We start from the raw sequence: 25,805 nt of genomic DNA, 5'->3' as shown, positions 1-25,805 counted from the left end.
CATAAAGAAGTCATGCTGACCATGAGTCTTTCGCAAATTTCTTCACTTCTGCCACATTTGGTGAGATTTCAATAATGACTCAGAGCAGAACTCTTATTTTTTTATTATTTTGTTAATGTGGCAACACGCCTTTTTAAAAAGGTCATTATCTTTACACAAGAAATCTTATGTAAGGCTGTTCATGAGTAGCATTACTTTTATTTATGTTTTATTTTTTTTGTATTGTATTGTGTCTCAAAAGCTGAACATTACTTGAAATGACTGTATATTTGCAAACAAATAAATAGTCTGTAGTTACAATATGGTACTGTAATTCTTAATATATAAAAAATAATAACTACAGTGACAAATTGATATCTATAGTGTAGTTTAGGTGTTTTTAAACTGTTGCTAATGACACCCAAATTATCACTTTGTGAGGGACCCACTTACAAATATATAAATGCAGCAATATTATTTTATGTATGAAGACTTAAGTATGTGAGTCTGCTTTTATACAATTACTATACTGCACTGTAAAAAAATAAAAAACACAGTTTGTTGAGTCAACTTAAAATAATTTGTTACCCTGCTCCCACTAAAAATTTAAGTTGAATCAACTAAAATAAGTTTATTCAACTTGAAATGTTAAGTTGTACTAAGTAACAACTTAGATATTTGTGTTTGCTAAACTTAACAGATGGGTAAGTAACCCAGCTGTCTTAAAATTTAAAGTTGATTCAACTCAAATATCTAAGTTGTCACTTAGTATAATTTAACATTTCAAGTTGAATAAACTTTTTTTGAGTTGACTGAACTTAAAATTTTAAGGCAGCCAGGTTACGAATTATTTTAAGTTGACTGAACAAATTGTTTTTTACAGTGTGTATTAAATTTTAATTTAGTTAAATATTACATTTTATTAGTACTTTGTATTAAGCTACTATTAGAGTAAATGCAATTAATTTATGCAGCACTTTTCACAATATCAGACCAGTGAACTGATATGTATTGCTACCTTCAACAACGCTCTATATTTTTTTTGAATAACTTTAAAGACTTGAAGAGTTCAGATGCAAAACCAGCTAAAAGCCATCCCGGTCAAAAATGAGATGATGTTACTGAGTAAATGCTCCTGACACACAGTATATGTTTTTCAAATACTTTTACTTCAAACTCGCTAAATTCCAGCCTCAGCCCAATCAGAAGTACCAGTACTTACATAGAAACCTATACAAAGTCGGCAGAAAAAAATGCTAATTTCAAAGAAATACATCAGATAAATTTAGATGCTTTTGCATCTGACCTCTTCACTTTTTTTATGTGTGTGTTTGTGTTGGTTTGTGGTTACATATTTCGTCACAAATCTTCCAAAACCCCCTGTGAAATTCTCTAGCTTGAGAAACTCTGTCACTCTAGGAAATGAAATGTGAAAATGATGATAAAGCTTTTATAAAATGACTTAACCCTTTCACTGGTGAGTTTAAAATATTCTATTGGACCCCCCCAGAGTGAGTTTTTTTTACGCGACCGTTATTTTAGAACGTTCACTTTATTGTTTCCATGGCGACGCATCATGATTGACACCGCAGCCACTATAGCGCTGTAGGACAGACGTATCGCTTTTATTTCGTTTTTCCTTTTTTATTCAAAATATTCACACAGTTGCTTACCATGTTTTCAACTATCTGATATTCCGATTCACGAATACGTGTAAGTGAGTGTATTTTGCCGTTTTAAAATCTTTATAAATGATCTGGATCGTGATCTATAACGTGAGATGGGCGCCGCCATGTTTGTTCGCGCTGCCCTTCAGAGAGTCCTGTCAGCCGGATTTACAGCACGTAAATTCACCAGTTTCTCCCGAAATACATGCAAGTAAGTAGCTGGTGAAGTGGGAAAGGACTGGAGTGAATTATATCATTACTTACATTATGTGTATCTGATATAAATCAAACACGTCGGCAAATTATACTTGAATGGATTGTTATTGCTGCTTCCATAGACATCCGTGTGTATTTTACAAACTCTAAATGTATTGTTTTACTAGTAATTATGTGTATTTAAATTCCTGAAACCTAAAATAAACGTTAAGTCGTTGAAAACACTGCTCAATTGTGATTATATGACAAGCGCAGCAAGGGTCTCTCTCTGGCTCAGCGCCAGCCAACTCGCGAAAACACAGTTTGAATTTGGCAGTTGCGTGACGTCACCGAACGTTCTAAATCCCATATGTGGGACCGTACTCCCAGGGGCACAGAAAATAGAATCCCATATGTGGGACCGTACCGCTCAAAGGGTTAAGAAGTAATGTGGTGTATCATTAACATAAGAGTCATGTCTGTTTTCAGCAATATTTAATGATATCTGACTACAAAGCAATTTGGTGATGATCAAAAAGAGGAATAAGCCATAAAAGGCAACGACCACATAAAAAAAGAGTTTGTTTTTACATGGACTTCCTTCTCTTTTTCAGTAAACAAGGACCTCTAAAGACAAAGATGTGAACGTGAGGAACGGCTCGTAGAGAATGTCTGCATTACCTGTAAGCCAACAATAACATTAACAATGACATATTCCAAGAAGTTATGCCAGCTCTCTATAAAGTATAATATATATAATAACATAATCACATACCAGTGCAGTGTTGGGAAGGTTACTTTGCAAATGTAATAGGTTACAGATTACAGTTACCCTATTTGAAATGTAATGAGTAGTGACTATTTCAATTACTTTATTAAAATAATAAAAGTAATTACATTTGATTACTATTTGATTACATTGTTTTTAACTGTTAATCATTTTCTAACAAAGTAGGCAGGTTTAACCTTACAGCAGTACTTAACACTGATTACTGTCAGACTTCTCAAAATCCTTCATCGCTTGAATTAAGATTATAATGTTTTAATTTTATACAACAGCCACCATAAAAGCAGACTTTAACACCTCTTTTTACTTTGAGACCGTTCTAAGGTTAAATACAGATTTAAAAGCATAACAAGACAGAGTTTAATAGCTATGATACTGTTTTTAAAATCAGAGCTTTGCATATTTATGACAGGAAACACTGGTTTCTAACAATGCCTTGCAAAAATGCAAAAACTAAATCTTAAAATAAATAAAGCATTTACATAAATCCAAGAAAACCAAACAATCAAATAAGCATGTGTCCTATTTGTGTCCTAAACTTCTGAAACATTGGTGTCCTATATTTTAGAGCAGTCAATGCAATTTGGGAAAGAAATCAATTAAATCTGTGTGTGTGTGTGTGTGTGAGAGAGAGAGAGAGAGAGAGAGTGTGAAAATATTCAGATGTAATCCCCTTTGTAATTATTAACATATTCAACTGTAATTCAATTACACTTTTCCCCTCAGTAACTGTAACAGACTACAGTTATATTTATTTTGTAATTAAATTATGTAACTCATACATGTAACTAGTTACTCTCCAACATTGCAAACAATATATATACATATTTATATGTGTTGAAATATGTCTTTAACTAACGCAATAATTTTAAAGGGATTTCTGGAATTCACCCAAAAATGAAACATCTGTTATCATTTACTCACCCTCATGTTGTTCCAAACCTGTATGAGTTTCGAACATAAAAGATGATATTTTGAAGAATGTGTGCAACCAAACAGTATCTGGTTCCCATTGACTTCCATAGTATTTTTCCCATACTGTGGAAGTCGTTGCAACTTAGACTCAATGGAAATACGTGCCTTTATATATATCTCTGCAACTTAGGTACCTTACTGTAGGTTTCGCGGCAGTTTCAAAGTGAAATGCCCAGAGAGTGGCACTAAAACACATGTTCAATACATGACTGTAATGTGGAGAGGGAGACGAGAGGCGAGGGGATCCATATGCGAGCTTTTATTTATGGGACGAGACAAATACATGGTCAGACAGGCAGGGTCAGAACAATAGCAAACAGGTATAGCGGAGGGAGGCACAAGAGAAGTCTGTGAGGCTGGCGTGGGTCGATCAACGGCGAACATAATCCATAACGCGAGCCAGAAGAATAATCCTTAAAACGAGCGAGAGTCCAGAAGGCAGGCGGCGAGACAGATGAAACGAGAAGGCCAGCCGAGAATACTAAACTCAGGAAACCAGGAACTCAGGATACAAGGAAACACAGGAAAATAAGAACTCGGAACTAGGAAACTTAGAAAACTAGGGAACACAGGAAATACAGATACTAGGAAACTAAGGAAACAGTGCTAGCACTAGGAGAGTACTAAACGCTACTGTCACAGTTCTCCACATTAACACTCCACAATACTCGGTGCTTGCCGAGTGAAAGTCCAGGGCTTTTATAGGGCTGCTGATTGGCCAGAGGTGTCTGGCGCAATCAGCGTGGTGGATTGTGGGAGATGTAGTCCAGGGTGTAATGCAACAGTCTGTATGATTTGAAAGAGTGAGAGCGACATCTGCTGGTGAGCGGGCCGCAAGTCACCGACCAGATTCATAACATAGCCCCCCCCCCAAAGAGCGGCTTCCAGACGCTCCAACAGAACAACAGTCCAGGGGAGCAGTGGGGCGGGAGCGAGACAGGGCGAGGGCTGGAGGACCAGGTCCATGTGGAGGGCCCGGTGATTGAGGCAGGACTGGTGGAGCAGGAACCCTCCAGGGCGGAGCCGGAGGGGGAGCAGGAGCCCTCCAGGGCGGAGCCGGAGGCCGAGGGCGGAACAGGAGGCAGAGCAGGAGGTGCAGGGGCCCTCCAGGGCGGAGCCGGAGGCCGAGCAGGAGGCGCAGGAGCCCTCCAGGGTGGAACAGGAGGCAGAGCAGGAGGCGCCGGGGCCCTCCAGGGTGGAACAGGAGGCAGAGCAGGAGGCGCCGGGGCCCTCCAGGGCAGAGCAGGAGGCGCCGGGGCCCTCCAGGGTGGAGCAGGAGGCAGAGCAGGAGGCGCAGGAGCCCTCCAGGGCGGAGGCAGAGCAGGAGGCGCAAGAGCCCTCCAGGGCGGAACAGGAGGCAGAGCAGGAGGCACCGGGGCCCTCCAGGGCAGAGCAGGAGGCGCCGGGGCCCTCCAGGGCAGAGCAGGAACCCGCGTCATAGGCTGGGACCTGGGGAGAACAGGGACAGAGGAGGCAGACAGAATAAGGGGAGAAGCAGAGAGTGCACAGGTTAACGCCGCCTCCCTAGGAGGTTCTACGGCGAATGCCGACACCTCAGGAGACATGGGCGCAGCTCCTCTGACGGAAGAGGCCTCTGGAGCAGACTTGAGACCAGACGGGACCCCTGGAGCAGACTTGAGACCAGATGGGACCTCTGGAGCAGACTTGAGACCGGACGTGACCTCAGGAGCAGACTTGTGAACGGACGTGACCTCAGGGGCAGATTTGTGAACAGACGTGACCTCAGGAGCGTAGTGTGCAACCCATATACTGAGAATGGTGATCGCCATCACACTGGCAGACATAACGTAACAAGGCTCTGGGAGGTCGGACGAGACTTGACAGGATTCTTGATGATCAGGCATGTCGTGACGAAACTTTGGACAGACAGTGGAGCTGAGACGGGGCTCTGGGGGGTCTGACGTGATGTGACTTGGCTCTGGACAAACAGACGAGACATGGCGAGGCTCTAGGCTGTCAGACGAGACGTGACTTGGCTCTGGAACAACGGCAATAACTTGACTTGGCTCATAGAGACCAGCTGTAACTTTACTTGACTCCGGAACGACAGCTCTGACTTGGCTTGACTCAGGAATGACAGCTGTAGCTTTACTTGACCTTGGGAACACGGCTGTAACTTGACTTGACACTGGAGGTACAACTGTGACTCGACTTGACAGAGGAAATACAGCTGTAGCTTGACTTGACTTAGGGAAAGCAGCTTTGACTTGCCTTGACACAGAAAACCCAGCTTTAACTCGATCTGACCCTGGAAACACAGCTGTAGCTTGACTTGACACTGGAAATACAATGGTGACTTGACTTGACAGAGGAAATACAGCTGTAGCTTGACTTGACTTAGGAAAAGCAGCTCTGACTTGACGCAGGAAACACAGCTCTAACCTGACTTGATACAGGAACGACTGCTGTAATCTTGCTTGACTCTGGAGTGGCAGCCATATCTTGACTAGACTCAGGAACAGCAGCTGTAGCTTGACTTGACTTAGAAGCTTCACTTGACCTGGGAACAACAGCTGCAACTTGACTGGACTCGGAAACTTGACTTGACTCAGGAATCACAGCCGCAACTTGACTGGACTTGGAAACTTGACTTGACTCGGGAAACCCAGCTGCGACTTGACTGGACTCTGAAACTTGACTTGACTCAGGAAACACAGCTGCGACTTGACTGGACTCGGAAACTTGATTTGACTCAGGAAACGCAGCTGCAACTTGACTGGACTTGGAAACTTGACTTGACTCAGGAAACACAGCTGCAACTTGACTTGACTCAGGAAACGCAGCTGCAACTTGACTGGACTCGGGTATGGCAGCTGTGAAGTGACGGAGCTCCGTTTTCGTCGCCATTTTGTGCACGGGCTCGTAATAAAAACGTGCCAGTGTCATTGTTATGAATCTGGTCGGTGACTTCATAACATTGTTATGAATCTGCTTATGACACACAGTATATGTTCTTCAAATACTTTTACTTCAAACTCGCTAAATTCCAGCCTCAGCCCAATCAGAAGTACCAGTACTTACATAGACGCAAGTCACCGACCAGATTCATAACAATGACATTGGCACGTTTTTATTACGTTGGCACAGGCACGTATTGCTGCATTTTTGTTATGCTGCTTGAGGTACTTATTGCAGCTGTTCAGAATTCAAATATCCGGGGAGTGTCGCTAAAGGTTAATGCTCTGTCTTATTTGAAATATCCCCTACACCAAACCAAACCCTAAACCTAACAGATAGTGTTAACAAATGCAAAACTGATTAAAAAATGCATTTTGTGATGCAGCCGTGCAGATTTGAGCTGTTTTGTCAAACCCGGAGCTGTTCATTACAGAAGTACAAGGCCATATGGCATGAGCTACCGAACAAACTGACTGCGTTAGAAATCTCATGTATATGAAGCTGTGTATGTGATGACAACGTTCAAAAGTATCAATTTTCAAATTGCGCAGGATGTTAAAATAGTTTTAAAACCATAATACAATATTCAGCAGTAGTAATTGTCTGAAAAGTAGGCTTTATTAATCAAAACTCTGTGTGTAAATCATACTATGTGTGAAAAGTAATAATAGTTTTACTGCTTCTAGCGTTCATTTGAACTGGAAACGGCAGTGATTCGTACATATAGGTACGTTTGGTTGAGTCTATGGCTATACCAGCAATTGTTCATGAACTTTCTTCAAGATTTTATGTTTAACAGAAGAAAGAAACACATATGTGACCTTGGACCACAAAACCAGTCATAAGGGTCCTTTTTTTGAGATTTATACATCATCTGAAAGCTGAATAAATAAGTTTGTTAGGATAGGACAATATTTGGCCATGGTACAACTATTTGAATATATGGAATCTGAGGATGCAAAAAAAAATCAAAATATCAAAATATTGAGAAAATCACCTTTAAAGTTGCACAAAAAGTTTTTAGCAATGCATATTAGTAATCAAAAATTAAGTTTTGATATATTTACAGTAGGAATTTTACTAAATATCTTCATGGAACATGCTCTTTTCTTAATTTCCTGATGTTTTTTGGCATAAAAGAAAAATCTATAATTTTGACCCATATTTTTGGCTATTGCTACAAAAATGCCCCAGCGACTTGGTTTTGTGGTCCATGGTCACATATAGGTTTAAAACAATATGAGGGTGAATACATGATGACAGACTTTTCATTTTTGGCTAGCAAAACAAACATTTTGTCTCTATCAAGTTACTTAATTAGGATTAAAAGTGTTGTTGTTTATTTATAAAAAATATTTGTCACCAAATCTTGTTCTGTTTTAAGGCTTTGCTTGGGGATCTTTACTTTTCTTGACCTGTCTAGTGTTCTTACATTGATTGATTGATTTATTGATTAAATGTAATTATATATTTTCCATCACATTTATTAATCAAAATATGTACTATAGCGTATTATGCAAAATGTCATAGTGTAAACATATTCTTTAGCAGCTAAAATATGTCAGTTATCACACGTAATTTAAGTTAAACACACTTACTGTAAAATTTTACACATGGCTAATTCTGGAGTTTCCTATATATATATTTCATCATCAACTTGTGATGACTAGGAGTGAAATAGGAAGTGCTGGAGCGGTCGCCCCTCCCATTGTCATAGTCTATAATAACTCTGTAAGCCACAGGTGATCATAACACTCTCTTACATCCCTTCAGCTCGTGGTCAGACTTCTGTTGTGCAGGATGGCCGAGTCTTACGTGCGACATGTGGAAATGTTAGGCTTTGAGAAAAGATTCTTTCCCAGCCAGCACTATGTAAGTAAGCTACTGCAAAAATTGTGAAATATCAAGATAAGTACTGATACTGTATACTATAAACAAGTAATGTGTTTCGATGGTTTGAATTATGTTTTAAATAAAATTGTTCCTTTTTATTTCATACACTAAAGGTGTACATGCTCCTGGTTAAATGGAGTGATCAATCTGAAAAGCTGGTGTACAGACGCTATCCAGAAATCCACACATTTCATGTAAGTCTCGTTTTTAATTCTTTACAATTGAAAGTGTAGTAGAGTGTTACATTTCCCTCGCTGCAAGCATTTCCTGTATTTCTAATCACGCTGTCGTATTTGTATAACATGATCTTCTGTAACATACAATCAGTCTGCAACATGATTTTTTTTAACAGAAAGTTTTGAAGGAAATGTTCCCTATTGAGGCAGGAGACATTGATGCAAAAGACAGAATCATTCCCACATTACCAGGTAAAGGCTTGTGTGATTAAAGCACAAATGTTAGATCTTTTGACTAGGAAGGACAAAATGACGTATCATAAATGATTTACTAAGGTAACAGCATCTGCAGATTTACGGCAAGCAATAAATATGGTAGTTTCATTTTTCAGACAATACAGAAATAGGTTTTTCAACATTCCTTTGAAAAGAGGAAACACCTGCTTGATGTCAAGCATATCAGATATAGCCGTTTATTAATTTAGAGGTCGTGAAAGGTGCCTGGAACGTCATGTTAAAACAATTCTATTTGCATGTCATGCATTGACATGCCTTCTTGTTTTGGGTTTGTTGAGCAGGAGTTTCAGTTCTGCAAATGATTTCCAATGGCTGATGCTGATCAGCTGTATTTTTTTTTTTTGGACTTTCCAGCATTGCAGGCAAGGTAGATAGATACTTTAACCATGAGGTCAAAAGAGTTTGTGCAGCATGACCATACTACAGAGTTGTCTATAAGTAGAGAGAAGGATTTCTCACACTGTGAACTGATTTGTGACACAACTCAATACAAGTGAAATGTTCCATCTGACGATCTGTACTTAAATCTCTCTCAGCTCCTAAATGGCTTGACAATCAGAAAACAACAGAGACGAGACAGGCGACTCTTGCTGAATACTTTCGCTCTCTTCTCAACTTGCCTGCGAAGATCTCCCGCTGTCAGCTTGTATGTGACTTCTTCAAAATGCGGCCTGAAGATGAAACTCCACCAGCACCGCACCCGTAAGTCTGGAAACAGTTAGCTGGAGCCGTGGCTTAGTGGTTATGCACATGCTCTGATGCGTTACACCATAGAGGTTATGACAGTTCATGTTCAAACGCTGCTCATGATGTTCACTGCTCATGTCCCTACTATAAATTAAAAAGGCCAAAACTATAACTGTGCTTTTTTACTACAAAATACAGTATTTATAAACAACATTTTTTATCTTTTTATAGATACAAAAGAAATGAGACCTTCATTATGTCCACAAGCAGAGCACGGAGCAACACCACATCAGGTAAGATCAAATTCTCTTCTTGATATAACTGATCTACAGATGTCTTGTGCCATTTTCAGACAGGTTTTTATAGCTGTTGTACTTTGTGCAGAAATCACAGGGCCCATCATGCTTGAAAGCTACAGGGTGATCGCAGACTACAGCAAGAGCTCAAAGTATGAGCTGTCTCTAAAGATGGGAGACATGGTGGACATTGTGGAAAAAAGCCCAAATGGTGAGCAGGATGTCAAATATAGTATTAAAATGTATTTTATATTTTATTTATTATATTTTATTAACATTTTTAATGCAAAGTAATACTTCTTTTATTAAATACAATGAAAATTTAATTGTAAAATATATACAATAATATAATTACTGTATACATTATTATATATACAGAAATTGGTTACACTTTACAATAAGGTTCCATTAGTTAATGTAAATAACATGAACAAACAATGAACAATACATTACAGTATTTATTCATCTTTGCTAAAGTTAGTTGTTAATTGTTAACAGCTACTACAACTACTGATTTTAATAATGCATTAGTCAATGTGAAAGTAACATTAACTAAGCTGTTGAAATATTGTTCATTCTTAGTTCATGTTTGAAGTTGACCAATGGTAACTAATGAGACTTACTGTAAAGTCTTACCAAGAAATTAATACTGTTACACTTTTAATTAGCAAAAACAAATATCAAAAGTGACAGTGAAATCATTTATGCAAAATGTCATTTCTATTAAATTCTATTTTTAAACATTCTATTAATCAAAATATGATAAAAATGTTTACTCCACAAAAATATTAAGCAGCACAGCTGTTTTCAAAATTGATTATTATAAAAAAGGTTTTTAGATTTGCCATCACAGAAATAAATTACACTTTAAAATATAATAAAATAGAAAACAGTTATTTAAAATATAATAATATTCATTTTTTTTTACTGTATTTTTGATCAAATAAATGCAGCCTTGGTGAGCATAAAACATAAAAAATTGGTAACATATTACAATAAGGTTCATTAGTTAATATTAGTTAGCTACATTAGTTAACATGAACTAAGAATGAACAACACTTCTATAGCCAGCATTTATTAATCTTAGTTAATGTTTATTTCAGCATTTACTAATGCATTATTAAAATCACAAATTGTCCATTGAACAAACAATGAACAACTGTTTTTATTAACTAACAAACATGAATAAATAGTGTAATAAATATATTGTTTGTTTGTTCATGTTAGTTAATACATTGACTAATGTTAACAAATGACACCTTATTGTAAAGTGTTACCAGAAATCTCCAAAAACTCCAAATTTGTGAACAATATTATTAATATTAATATTCTATAATAATATATATATAATATATAATATAATATATATTAATAATATAATAATATTATAATATATAATATATGTGTGACCCTGGAGCACAAAACCAGTCATAAGTAGCATGGGTATATTTGTAGCAATGGGCAGTAATTAATTGTATGGGTCAAAATGATCTTTTCTTTTATACCAAAAACATTAGGATATTATGTAAAGAACATGTTCCATAAAGATATCTTGTAAATATCTTACCGTAAATATATGAAAACTTAATTTTTGATTAGTAATATGCATTGCTAAAAACATTAAAGGTGATTTTCTCAGTATTTTTATTTTTTTTTTTGCACCCTCAGATTCCAGATTTTCATTATCTCGGGCCAAATACTGTCCTATCCCAACAACCATACATCAATGGAAAGCTTATTTTTTTAAGCTTTCACATGATGTATAAATCTCATTTTCAAAAAACTGACCGTTATGACTGGTTTTTGGTTCAGGGTCACATATTTTAAATTACAAGAACAACTCTTATATTGCGTAACCACTCAAACCGCCTACTTACACTTAGCTCTCTTTCCACATATTTCACATAACAGTAAAGGGTAAAGCAGAACTGATGTGTGATGTGATCTGATGTTTACAGGCTGGTGGTTTTGTCAGTGCGAGTCCAGAAGAGGCTGGGTGCCAGCTTCATACTTAGAGCCTCTGGATGGAGCAGATGAATCAGAAGAGCCAGAGCCTAATTATGCAGGTTAGTGTGTACGCTACCTCTGATATGACACCCGAACAGTATTTTGGGAGTGATTGATTGTGCTGTTTGGATTGTGCTGATGATATTTACCCACAACAGGAGAGCTCTATAAAACCACCAAAGGGTATAAAGCCGTGGAAGAGGATGAGTTGACTCTCGAGGCAGGAGAGACGATTGAGGTCATCCATAAACTTCTTGATGGGTGGTGGGTGGTCAGGTATGAGTCAGCCTCTCTAAATTTAACTTGATGGTGTTTTGAAACAATCGAAATGTTTACAGTCATTTGATGAGTCATAACTGAATCAGATTCCCAAATGTCACATACAGGAAAGGAGAAGATACAGGCTTCTACCCATCTATGTTCCTGTGCAGGACGGGAGAGAGGAAAGAAGTGGATGCAGAGAAGGATGTGGTCAGAAGAGCAACACCACCACCCAGAAGGTAGAGAAATATGTGTATAAAACTCAAACACGTACTGAGATTACAAAAACCGAACACTTTGGTTGATCACAAAATATCAGATTCAAACTTTTTTCAATCATTCTGGCCAACAGGTCTACCATACGCAATGCTCAGAGCATCCATTCTAAGGGACGTCAGCGAATCAGTCAGGACACCTATCGAAGACAGAGTCGACGGTTCTTACAGCAGCGAGGCAGACTAAACTCCCAATCCAGGAATGTGACACGATCTCCACTGCAGGAGAGGAAGACGAACAGAGGTGTGTATTCTAAATATCGAAATATGTCATAAAGAAAGAAATTTTGTCCATTGCTTCCTCATATAGTTACTGTTTACGTTGTTTCTTAATGTGGTTGTAACATTAAAACATTAGTTTTACAGACCAGGATATGTTTTTGCTTACGCTTTGCTTATGTTTCTGTTTATGTAGAGAACATTGCAAAATCAGGCTCTCCTCAAGAAGAAGATCTGGATAAAAGTATTCCCGTCATTCCTCCTCGGCCCAGTCCTCAGCTCATTCTGGAGCGCTGCACAGAAAACACATGCAAGAGAGTCAGCATACATGAGGCCAACTGAAGCGCTTCAGTTATGAAGTGATAATGTGTTAAATGTTGACTTATATACTTGTATATGCTCTGATTATTCCTGCTCAGGCCAGAACCTGTTATAAGCTACGTGTGTTAGACAATTAATACGTGTAACGTTTATGTCTACATGCCAACCAGCTATATTCCAAACAGTATGCATTTTTATGACTTGCTGTGTTTGTCCATATTTGTGATGTTTTTGTAAACAGTGACACATAAGTAAATAAATAATAATTTGCAAATCAAATGCATGGTGATATGATGTCAAGAAGAAAACATGAAAACATGTCAGAGCAGTATAAAACACAGAGTAGATGTATTTTACGATATATTAGGCCCTATATGTTTCATTTCAGCCACCGAACCAGTGTGCAGAGTTACTAATTGTAGTTGTAGCAAAAGCCAAGAATACACTGTATGTGTCAAAAGTACAGATTTTTCTTTTATGCCAAAAATCATAAGGATATTAGCTAAAATCATGTTCCATAAAGATATTTTGTAAGTTTCCTACCTTAAATGTATCAAAACTTAATTTTTGATTAGTAATATGCATTTCTAATAACTTAATTTGAACAACTTTAAAGGCAATTTTCTCAGTAATTAGATTTTTTTGCACCCTCAGATTCCAGATTTTCAAATAATTGTATCTCGGCCAAATATTGTCCTATCCTAGCAAACCATACATCAGTGGAAAGCTTTAAATCTCAAAATATATTTCAAAAAATTTACCTTTAAGCCCGGTTTTGTGGTCCAGGGTCACATATTATGTGATAGGAAGTATTTGAAACGGTTTGTCAAATATATTATAGAGGATTTTTTGATCATTGACCGATGTCAATGACAAAATAAAGTAGTGAAAGCTCTGGTATCATAGTAATACAATGTACTTGATATATAACATGTATATATATTTATGTACTTAGTGCTGTGAGATGGTCAGATGGTAATATCACAATACACGATTAACATATTCACACATTTTAACTTCCTATAAAATGTTCTGTGGGCAGTACCATGGCATCAGATGGTATTTCCAAAGTACCACTAAAGTATCTGTCCAAAAACCCAGCAGTGGCATGGAGCTTTTGGTACTTTCTGTACCAAAAGATATTTTAAAAGGCTGTGGTGAAGGTCTACAACAACGCGGTAGTGGCAGTGTACTCAACTTTTTTTGTACTAACTTTCAATGTATTAAACAATGATTAGCTAAACTTTTACTTGTGTACAGGGAAGAAATGAACGGAAAATAGAATTTACTCGAATATATTCAATTTGAAAACACGTGAAACGTTCGTCCCCTACTGGTTATTTCGATCATTACACTACTTGTTTGTGCGTACGTCATGCGTCACACGTCGTACGTCACAGTTAACGCGGTGAGCTGTCATGGCTGCCTCCACAGAAAACATGTCAGAGCGGCATGAAACACGGAGTAGATTTATTTCACAATATATTACTGTATATGTTTCATTTCAGACGTCGAGGTAGTTTGCAGAGTTACGGAAATGCGTGAATGTGTGAATTATATTGTGTGATAGCAAGAATTTGGAACGGTTTGACAAATATATTTGAGAGGATTTTTCGAACATTAAGGGTGAGTATTGAGTTCACTTCCAAACAAAATACAGACTATAGAATGTTCTGATATCACATAGTAATACAATGTACTTGATATATTAGCATATTCATGTAATATGGTATTTATAATGTGCACTATGAAAACGCAAAGTGGTACTGTTTTCAAAAAGTCATGTTAGTTCGACTTTATAGATGTGATTATTATGGTATATGCATGCTGCTTCAAGGTATTTAAGAAAATACCAGACATAGAACTACCATGATAAATGCTACATACATAAATAAATAATTTTTATTCCCAGTGTTGGGGAAAGTTACTTTTAAAAGTAAAGCATTACAATTTTGCGTTACTCCCTGAAAAAGTAACAAATAACGTTACTTAGTTACTTATTGTGGAAAGTAATGTGTTACGTTAATTTTGCGTTATTTTGAAAATCTGGGCAGGGCTTGCTTCTTTGTTTTTAATATAAAACAATTCTAATGTAGAAGCCCTTTTACACCAAAAGTGAAATGAATTCACCTCAGGCTGAAAGAAAAGTACATTTATGCAGGAGATCACTCTTCAGCTATAAAAAATGAAGCACAGATGTTAGTTTATCTAAAGTAATTTTTGCTTGTTAATATGGTTGAATTGCATCATCGAAGGTCAGCAGCAAAAACACTGGTTAAAAAAATGGGATTAAACACATAAAGGATATTTGTTTTATTGAACATATTTGATTATTGTAGGGTTGCATCATATTCTGAGTATTCTTGCATTTCACTTTTTTTTTATCCATTTTGAGGAATACTGAATCTGTTTTTTGTGAGTGAGATTAATTCATGTTCACATTTAGTCTAGAATACAGTAACATCATGTTTACTCCCAATTTCCTGACAGGAGATTTGTCAATCAATAAATGGGGAAAAAATTAACTGGCGTTACTTATTTGAAAAAGTAACTGATATTTTCTTAGAAATTTAAAAGCAATGCGTTACTTTACTAGTTGCTTGAAAAAGTAATATTATTACGTAACTTGTGTTACTTGTAATGCATTACCCCCAACACTGTTTATACCATGGTACTTTATGTTAGTGTTAGATAATCCTCCTAATTTAACCATTGTTAAGTGTATTATAAGTGTATCATAAGTGTATCAGATTTTATGTTATGTTATTTTATATTTTATGCAGGTGACTGTCAAAATGGCTTTAGTCAACATTCGCTCCTGTGGTCGTCATGGTTTTCATTTGGGTATTCGTGCTTATGCCACCCGACCAGTTGGCACCCCAAAGAAGCGGGACCAGCAAGATGACACACCCGTGTTCCAGTATGTAGGACAACACAGGAAGCCCCAAGGGAAGGTGTTTGTGTGGGGCTTCAGCTACACTGGAGCCTTAGGAATCCCAAGCTTTGTAGTGCCAGACAGTGGCAGAAAAAAGCCCAGGAAGTACCAGCTGACACCTTACCGCCTGGATACTGAACAGAAGGTGAAGATCTATGCTAACTTTAACAACAAAAAAAAGAGCAATACCTACTGTTCAAAGGTTTGAGGTTTTAGGATTAGTTCACTATCAGAATAAAAATTTCCTGATAATTTACTCACCCCCATGTCATCCAAGATGTTCATGTCTTTCTTCCTTTAGTAATTAAAATAAAAATTGAGGAATGTTTTTGAGGAAAACATTCCAGGATTTTCCATATAGTGGACTTCAATGGTAGCCAGTGGGTTGAAGGTCCAAATTGCAGTTTCAGTTCAGATTCAAAGGGCTCTACACAATCCTCTACACAAGGAATACGATACGATTGGTCATTTTCTAAAAAAAGAAAGACATGAACATCTTGGATGGTGAGTAAATTTTGTAGTCTAGAAGTGAACTTTAATATCTGTTTAATATTTTAAAAGAAGACTTTTAAGCTCGCCAAAAAATCATTTATTTGTTAAAAAAATACAGTAAAACAGTATTATTATGAAATATTATTACAATTTAAAGAAGCAGTTTTCTATTTTAGTGTTTTAAAATGTAATATATATTGTGATGACATTACTTCATTCTTTAGAGTCACATGATCCTTCAAAATGATTCAAATACGCTGTTTTTTTTCTTTTAAAGAAACATTAATATCAATGGTTTAAACAGTTGTGCTGTTTAATATATGTCTTTACTGTCGCTCTTGATCAATTCAGTGTGTCTTGGCTGAATATTATGTGATATGTTTGTTTCTTTGTAGATTTCCTCAGCAGCCTGTGGATATGGTTTCACCGTACTGGCGTGTAATAGTAAAGATCTGACCAAACTGTGGGGCATGGGCCTTAACAAAGACTCCCAGCTGGGCTTTCAACGTACTCAACACGACCGACGTAAGAAATACCAAAATACCTTCGCGATCCTGTCTGTAACTCATGTGCTCCTGGTAAAAACCACCCTAACACACAATTTCCAGTGTTTTTATATAATTTTCACATTAATTGCCAGGTACTCCAAGGTACTTCAGAAAACACTTCAGTTCCCTGACACTTTTTTGTTGGGGAAGTAGGTTGTTACAGTAAAGTTTTTCTTCTCTGATGCTAATGTGAAAGTGTTCTTCAGCACTTCCTATTGACTATAGAAAGACTCATATAGTGGCTGATGTTGATGATCCACTCAGTTCCTCTTTGAAGGAATGAGCTGCCAACCTTCGTCAAATTTACTGGAACCATTACAAGTATCAATAACCAGCCTTTTCCTCAAGCGCATTCCTAAATCAACTGCTATGTCTTGTGCTTGCAGATAAGAGTTACGACTATGTCTTGGAACCGTCTCCAGTGTCTCTTCCGCTGGTGAACCCTCAGGAGACACGAGTGCTGCAGGTCTCCTGTGGACGTGCGCACTCACTGGTGCTCACAGACTCTGAGGGAGGTCAGCAAACACTGTCTGCTTTGTCATATAACATTGCTTAGATGTCTTGTCATTATAAAGCACTTTTCTATGGTGTTACTTCTCAAAAGTATTAAAGCTGTAATTATAGGTGCTCAGATTCTATATACAGTAGATGAATCGGAAGGAAAATTCTCCAGACATTAAACTGCGTTAGATTTCTATTTTGAATAAAATCAAATCATTGTGCTCTATTGTGATGAGTCCTTCGTGTCTCTCTTTCTCTCTCATTAGTTTTCAGCATGGGTAATAATGCTTACGGGCAGTGTGGGAGGAAGATTGTGGAGGATGAAGTGTACAGGTTTGTCCTTCAGCAAATGAGTCCAGTATTTTTCACCAAGTGACTCTGTTTTACATTATGTACTGGTAGCTAAAGCAAAACAATTTATCTCACTGTATCCCATTTTAACTGTTCCCTGCAGCGGCAGTCATGTTGTTCACAAAATCGAGGGCTTTGACAGTCAAGTCACCCAGGTATGTTATGACATTGTTACTTTAGGATGATACAGTAGATTGATTAATTTATATCTGATGCAACAATGCAACAATTTTAACATTTAAATATGTTGTTTACAGGCTCGACATCCTTAGTATAATATAATATAATACTTTTAATTAATCTGATCTGATCTAATCTTTAATTTAATCTAACTGAAATGTATAGTCGCATTCTTTTGATGGAAATTCACAGGTCTAAAGTTAAGTCTCAGAAGTCATATTGTGTCATATTTCAGGTCAAAATCAAAGGGACAAAAACTTCAAGGTTTTTGTCCCTTTGATTTTGGGCTGAAATATGACTTTCAAAGGTTTTCAAATATATCTATATCTATTTATCTATCTATCTATCTATATATATATATATATATATATATATATATATTTATGCTCATCATGGCTGCATTTATTTGATTAAAAATACAGAAAAAAAAAACAATTTAAAATAATGATTTTTATTTGAATATACTTTAAAATATAATTTATTTCTGTAATGCAAAGCTGAATTTTCATCAGCTGAAGGATCATGTGACACTGAATACTGGAGTAATAATGTTGAAAAATTCAGCTTTGATCACAGGAATAAATTAGATTTTTAATGTATATTAAAATAGAAGAATGTTGTTTTACATCGTAATAATATTTCACAATATAATTTTTCCCCCCTGTATTTATGATCAAATAAATGCTGTCTTGAAGAGCATAAGAGACTTCTTTAAAAAAAAATTACAATTCTGATCCCAAACTTTTGAGCGGCAGTGTATATATGTATGTGTGCCTTTAAAAAAAGAAGAAAAAAAAAAATATATATATGTATGTATATATATATATATATATATATATATATATATATATATATATATATATATATATATATATATATAAATCTTACTAAATATTACTAAAAACCTTACTACTACTTATTTTTTGTGCATTGTGACTCCTATTTTAATATAAAAAACAATTACTGCAAGTATAATTACTGTAATGTAAAAAAAAAAGAAAGGAAGTATAACATGGTATTGTTTGTATTTTATTTATTTATTTATTTATAATGTTGTTACTATTATTTATTTGTTTTACTGCATTTTATAGTAATTTATTTTTAAGAAAATGAACAGGATTTATTTCCTAGCATTATGTTAATGAGTATTTGGGGTTAAATATGTTTAATTATTTTAAATAATTACCATGAAAATAATGTTGTCGCAATGCAAAAGTATTTATGGTCTAAAAATTTACATTTTCTTTATGTAAAATATGATTTATTGTTATTTTGTTTTCCCTTTGGGATGAAATACTACCTGGACCTTTTTTAGTGAGTCTCACTCCATCTGTCCTGCTTCTCTCGTCCTGTAGGTGGCTTGTGGGCAGGATCACAGTCTGTTTCTAACAGACAGTGGCTCAGTGTATGCCTGTGGGTGGGGGGCAGATGGACAAACAGGTTTGTTTCACCATCCGTCTGTCATTATCTTTGTCTCTTTTCTTTCGGTCCCTCTCTTTGTTCCACTCCATTATGAAACCTGCTTCAAGGCATTTTTCAAAAAATGCATCTAGACAACACTCGGTGACTCACGACTGATACGTGTACACATCAAACCATGTGACCTTTCCATCAGGATTAATGCCTCTGGAATGTATTTTAAGGTCTGGGCCATCACAACAAGGCCTCCTGTCCAGTGCCCGTCGGAGGAGATCTGGCTGGGGTCAAAGTTCAGCAGGTGGCCACGTATGGAGACTGTAGTTTGGCCGTGTCCACGGATGGCCAGGTTTTTGGTTGGGGAAACTCAGAGTACCTGCAGTTAGCCTCTGTCACTGAGGCCACACAGGTAAAGAGCACAACTGTATACATAAATATCTTTGAATTAACACGAATTTTATATGTATTTTATACAAATTTTATAGGTTTTATATGCGGTTAAAATAAGTTATGAACACGTCACCATTTTTCTCAGTAAATATATTTCTAAAGGTGCTGTTGATTTGAAATTGTCACCAAATGTCGATAACAACCCAAGTAATCCATACATCCAAAACAAAATCCTGTCCCCTGTCAGTGGAAATTAATATTAGCTGGTTCAGTCCCAACACCTTCAGTACCAGGATGATAAAGATGAAACAAGGGTGGACATTTCAGCAAGACAATGATCCCAAACACAACCAAGGAAACTCTCAGTTGGTTTCAGAAAAAGAAAATAAAGCTGCTAGAATGGCGCAGCCAATCACCTGACTTGAATCCAATAGAAAGTAAGAACTAAAGATCAGAGTTCATAGAAGAGGCCCACAGAACCTTTAGGATTTGACTACTGTGGAAGAATGAGTCAAAATCACACCTGAGCAATACATGTGACTAGTTTCTCCATATAGGAGGCATCTTGCAGCTGTCATTAACAACACAGGCTTTTGTACAAAGTATTATATGAATGTTTTTAGTTCAGTACCTTTTCCCCGTGTCGTTCCATTTTATTACACATAACTTAATTTCTAAAATTATTTGCTTTATTTGTTACGTTGTACATTTTTATCGACATCTGGTGAAAATTTCATGTCAACAGCACGGGAAAAATGGTGACGTGTTCAATACTTATTTTACCCACTGTATATGTAATAAAAAGGCCAATGAGTGCCACAATGGCAGGCTGTGCAGTTCATTTAAGTCTGATTTTTAGATTAGTTCTCCACGGCTGCTGCCCCTGAGGGGTGTGGGTCGAGTCAGACAGGCAGCATGCGGAGGAACACAGGTGGCTGTACTGAACGGTAAGATTACAGTCTTATTGAGGCAAACAATATTGGAGTTGGCTGGAACAATTTAGTGCACTTAAAGAAGTCCACTTTCAGAAAAACAATTTACAAATAATTTACTCACCCCCTTGTCATCCAAGATGTTCATGTCTTTCTTTCTTCAGTCGTAAAGAAATTATGTTTTTTAAAGACAACATTTCAGGATTTTTCTATATATAATAGACTGATATGCTGCCCCGATTTTGAACTTCCAAAATGCAGTTTAAATGCGGCTTCAAACGATCCCAAATGCAGTTGTAAATGATCCCAGCCAAGAAAGAAGGGTCTTATGTAGTGTAACGATCGGTTATTTTAATAAAAAGAATACAATTTATATACTTTTTAATGTCAAATGCTCGTCTTGTCTTACTCTCCCTGAACTCTGTGTATTCTGACTCATGACAGTTAGGGTATGTGTCAAAAAACTCCCATCTCATGTTCTCCCTCAACTTCAAAATCGTCCTATATGTTTTATCTTTTTTGTTAAGGGTGTTTGATCTTCTTTGCATGTTCACGTTGCAAACACTGTGTCGGTACTTCTGCAGCGATGTAGGATGATTTTGAAATGATTTTTGAAGTTGAGGGAGAAAATACGATGTTTTTCGACATACCCTAACTGTCTTGAGTGAGAATACACAGAGTTCAACGAGAGAAAGGCAAGACGAGCGTTAAAAAGTATTTAAATTGTATTTTTTTTCATGAAAATAACCAATCGTTTCACTAGATAAGACCCTTCTTCCTTGGCTGGGTTCATTTACAACCATATTTGGGATTGTTTGAAGCTGCATTTAAACTGCATTTTGAAAGTTCAAAATCAGGGCACCATATCAGTCCATTATATGAAATGTTTTCCTCAAAAAACATAATTTCTTTATGATTGAAGAAAGAAAGACATAAACATCTTGGATGACAAGGGGTGAGTAAATTATTTGTAAATTGTTGTTCTAGAAGTGGACTTCTCCTTTAAAGGGATAGTTCATCCAAAAATGAAAATTCTGTCAATTACTCACCCCCATGTCGTTGCAAACCTGTAAGACCTTTGTTCATCTTCAGAACACAAATTAAGATATTTCTGATGAAACCCAAGAGCTTTCCATAGACAACAATGCAACTTAAATGTATACATTTCCCAGAAAGGTAGTAAGACATTGTTAAAACAGTGCATGTGACATCAGTGGTTCAACTGCAATTTTATGAAGAATCTTTACAAAGACTGCTACAGAAGAGAATAAATTGTTGAATGAAGTTATTTTTGTTTTCGTTGTGCACAAAAAGTATTCTTGTACCTTCATAACATTACGGTTGAACCACTGATGTCACATGGACTATTTTAATGATGTCCTTACTGCCTGTCTGGGCCTTGAACATGGTAGTTGCATTGCTGTCTATGCAGGGTCAGAAAGCTCTCAAGCTCATCAATTTTTTTTATTTTGTATTCTGACGATTAAACAGTCTTACAGGTTTGGAATGACATGAGGGTAAATAATTAACAGAATTTTCATTTTTGGAAACTATCCCTTTAATATTTAAATGTATAATTGTTGAATTCTACCTTGTATACAACTGTTGAAAAATCACAAGTAGTTGCTTTGAATGATCTCTTCTTTGCAGTGCTTGTTATGTAAAGAATTAACAAATTCAATCTCTTTAGAGGAAGGAGAAGTGTTTGTTTGGGGTTTTGGAATCCTGGGAAAAGGGCCGAAACTTTCTGAGTCTGCAATCCCAGAAAGAGTGCCAGCCACGTTTTTTGGGAGGTCAGAGTTCAACCCTTCAGTGAAGGTTTTGTCCATCCGCTGTGGACTTAATCACTTTGCAGCCATCACAGGTAAACGGTATTACTTTGCATGCACATTCACTCAAGATATTAAATGTAGATTTTAAATGTGCTCTCAAACAGTGTACAAACTGTTAATGTTCTTTCTCCTGAAAACACCTGCTACAAATGCTTGCATAACCATGTTGGTATTAAATCCAGCCTGTTTCCTGGCCAACATCCATGTAAATAGAAGGCTGAGTTATTTGCAACATGAATATTGTTCTCAGATCGAGGTGAGCTGTTTGTTTGGGGTAAGAATGTGAGAGGATGTCTCGGCATTGGGAAACATGATGACCAGTATTTTCCATGGAGGGTAAGCGGCCAACAACGATGCATTCTTTCGTTTACCGTAAAAAAAGTGTGGGTTTCAGAGCTTGTCAGTTGGTTTTGCAAATAGTTTTTTGACCAATGCAATTATGTAAAATGCTGTTTGATTATTCAAATGAATCCCGGCTAATCACACATAACAATATTTGCTGAGAAAAGCTGTCATATGAACATAATTTCAACCTGTTGCACTTTTACAGCAGATAACATTAAAAAGATATACTTTTATTTAACTTCTCGCTATTAACAAACCATTTACTACGGCTTTTGCCTTAAACTCCCACTGCTTATTAGTTAGTAAGGTAGTTGTTAAGTTCAGGTATTGGGTAGGATTATGGTCATGTAGAATAGGTGCTTTATAAGTACTAATAAACAGCCAGTATGTTAATAATAGGCATGCTAATAAGTAACTAGTTAATAGTGAGACTTGTCCCCTATACTAAAGTGTTACTCTGTTTTCTTAATGCTAATGATTGTCATTTGTTTTAGGTGACAGTGCCAGGCCACGTGACGGATGTTGCCTGTGGAGTTGACCACATGGTGGCGTTGGTCAAATCAATCATATGAAAGTTTCATGGCAAATCTGTGCTCTTATTTATTTCCAAGCGAACACCATCAGCATGCCACATTTCATTACTTCTCCAGAACCGTTGGACTTGTTGAATGCCCTCACTAAGGAGTCTACTTGTCACACTGGATCAAGCAAGCCAAGACTGTACTTAAGGTAACATGGAAATGTGACACCTCCTCTGCTGTTTACAGCCCTGACCTCAAAAATAGACATGAGTGTGACTCCTAAATAACTTAAGACCTCTTGAGTTCTTATGTTGGCCAACTGGACATTTTGGAGGTGTGCTCTAAATGTATTGGTACCTTGCCTGAGGTGAACACTGGATGTCCAAAGCCACATTATCTGGGCTGTTTCTGGATCTGCTTTTCTTGTTAAAAGCAAACTGAATTGTCAATAGAAAAAAAAAAATTGGATCTGAAAACTACAAGTATAGCTACATGAAAAGTGTATTTAAATTAAAATGCATCTGGCTTTACTGTGCTGTAGCAGAGGTTTTTGACATTTACAGGTATGTATAGGTATAGGTATTGAATTAAAGGGATAGTTCACCCAAAAATGAAAATTCTGTCATTAGTTACTCACCTTCATGTCATTACAAACCCGCAAGTCATCTTTGGAACACAAATTGAGATATTTTTGATGAAATCCGAGAGCTTTCTGATCTTGCAGCAACGCAACTGACACATTTAAGGCCTAAAAAGGTAGTAAGGACATCATTACAATAGTCCATGTGACATCAGTACATGTTATGAAGGTACAAGTGTACTTTTAGTGCACAAACAAAAAAAATAATTTCATTGAACAATTTTTTTTTTTCTTCTGTGTCAGTTTTAGTACTTAATTTGTGTTCCAAAGATGAACAAAGGTCTTACAGATTTGTAATGACATGAGAATGAGTAATTAATGACAGAATTTTCATTTTTGGGTGAACTATCCCACTAAAAACAACAATAAATGTATTTATTATAAAAATTGATAAACCTGAAATTTGCTGAATAACTGACTCTAAAGAACAAGATGGCTGTTGATGGAAGTTTTATGTTAATTGAGCATCTCAACAATTATCTTCATATTTTCAGGTGGCCTAAAAAAAAAATTAATCAGTTAATGTCAGTTAATCAAATTAATGTCATTAATCACTTACCAAACCAGTAACAGCTTCATCTTTGGAACACAATTTAAGATCTTTTGGATAAGAACCAGGAGGCTTTTGACTGTCCCATTGACTGCCACGTAAATACCACTATCAAGGCCCAGAAAGGTATGGAAAGACATCGTCAAAATAGTCCATCTGAGACAATGTCTTTCATACTTTTCTGGGCCTTGACAGTGGTATTTACTTGGCAGTCAATGGGACAGTCAAAAGTCTCCCGGTTTTCATCCAAATTATCTTAAATTGTGTTCTGAAGACAAACAAAGCTTTTATTGGTTTGGAACGATATGGGGTTAAGTGATTGACATTTTTATTTTTAATGGGTGGAGTAACCCATTAATGGATCATTTTAAAAATATCTGTTTTTGGCTGCATTAAATGAAGACATGCAAAAACAGACTTGAATAAAGGCCTCCTGAAGTGAATCGATGTGTTGTTGTAAGAAAAATATCCACGTTTAAACGCAAGAATCACTTTAATCTAGCTTGCGCCAACTGATCGTATACAGAAGCAGCGCTGGGTGGATGATGTATGACGTCAGATGTAGAAAGGTAAACAAAGCGCCGGTCACAAATTAGAAGTTCAGAACGAGAATTTGTAAAGAAAAAATGTCAGGATTTTGATATACACCACTTCTTTCTTTGCTGAAGTAAAGAAAGTTTGCTTCCTTTGCTCCTGTAAACAAACATTGGTTTGTGCGAGACTGACTGGTGCTACGTCATCCCTCCAGAGCAGCTTCCATGTATAAATTAAAGTGATTATGTTTTAGATACAGATATTTTTCTTATAAAAACGCATTGATTCACTACAGGAGGCCTTTATTGGACTTGTTTTGGACTGATGAAGAGAAACACTTGCCTATTGCCATGATAGCGCTTGGAAACGCCTGGGTAATTTTTTTAATATAACGCATTCAACGCATTCGTCTGAAAGAAGGAAGTCATATACACCAAGCATGCCTGCAGAGTGGGTAAATAATGGGCTAATTTTTATTTTTAGGTGAACTAGCCTAACTAACCCAGAGCCACTTCGGTGAGAGAAAATGAAGTTTGAAGTTATATTGAAACTCCTGTATCCTTCAGAATCAAGTACATGCTTTATTTGTACCAAACTGTATTTATAGATCACAAGATTATAGTACCAATTATAAAGCAGTATACATTCTGAGGGAAAAGAAGGAAATAGTTGAAAGTCACCCTC

The 25,805-nt window shown here is 36.6% G+C and overlaps 2 protein-coding genes across 3 annotated transcripts; both read left to right on the top strand.

Moving 5' to 3' along the window:
• On the top strand, positions 1-13,233 carry ncf1 (neutrophil cytosolic factor 1). Its single transcript, XM_051109412.1, has 13 exons — positions 1-60; positions 2,456-2,524; positions 8,296-8,394; positions 8,529-8,609; positions 8,768-8,843; positions 9,425-9,590; positions 9,807-9,868; positions 9,960-10,082; positions 11,830-11,937; positions 12,037-12,154; positions 12,265-12,378; positions 12,492-12,658; positions 12,830-13,233. The coding sequence occupies exons 2-13, from the start codon at positions 2,510-2,512 to the stop codon at positions 12,973-12,975; spliced, it is 1,275 nt and encodes a 424-aa protein (XP_050965369.1). The 5' UTR covers positions 1-60; positions 2,456-2,509; the 3' UTR covers positions 12,976-13,233.
• A 1,123-nt stretch (positions 13,234-14,356) lies between these two features.
• rcc1l (RCC1 like) lies at positions 14,357-24,448 on the top strand. Of its 2 annotated transcripts, XM_051109409.1 has the most exons (12): positions 14,357-14,580; positions 15,738-16,034; positions 16,777-16,906; positions 17,316-17,444; positions 17,697-17,763; positions 17,885-17,936; positions 19,317-19,401; positions 19,605-19,786; positions 20,627-20,714; positions 22,390-22,563; positions 22,782-22,867; positions 23,371-24,448. In XM_051109409.1, the coding sequence occupies exons 1-12, from the start codon at positions 14,500-14,502 to the stop codon at positions 23,446-23,448; spliced, it is 1,449 nt and encodes a 482-aa protein (XP_050965366.1). In that variant the 5' UTR covers positions 14,357-14,499; the 3' UTR covers positions 23,449-24,448. The 2 variants fall into 2 exon arrangements, 1 of the variants encoding a protein (XP_050965366.1); XR_007827735.1 differs by lacking the exon at positions 23,371-24,448 and having other exon boundaries at positions 22,392-22,563; positions 22,782-22,866.
• Positions 24,449-25,805: the final 1,357 nt, after the last annotated feature.

This window comes from Labeo rohita, chromosome 5 (assembly GCF_022985175.1).
Source record: "Labeo rohita strain BAU-BD-2019 chromosome 5, IGBB_LRoh.1.0, whole genome shotgun sequence".
Taxonomy (NCBI): Eukaryota; Metazoa; Chordata; class Actinopteri; order Cypriniformes; family Cyprinidae; genus Labeo; species Labeo rohita.
The sequence above is the reverse complement of the archived record's forward strand: the minus strand, read 5'-3'. Positions and strand labels throughout refer to the sequence as shown.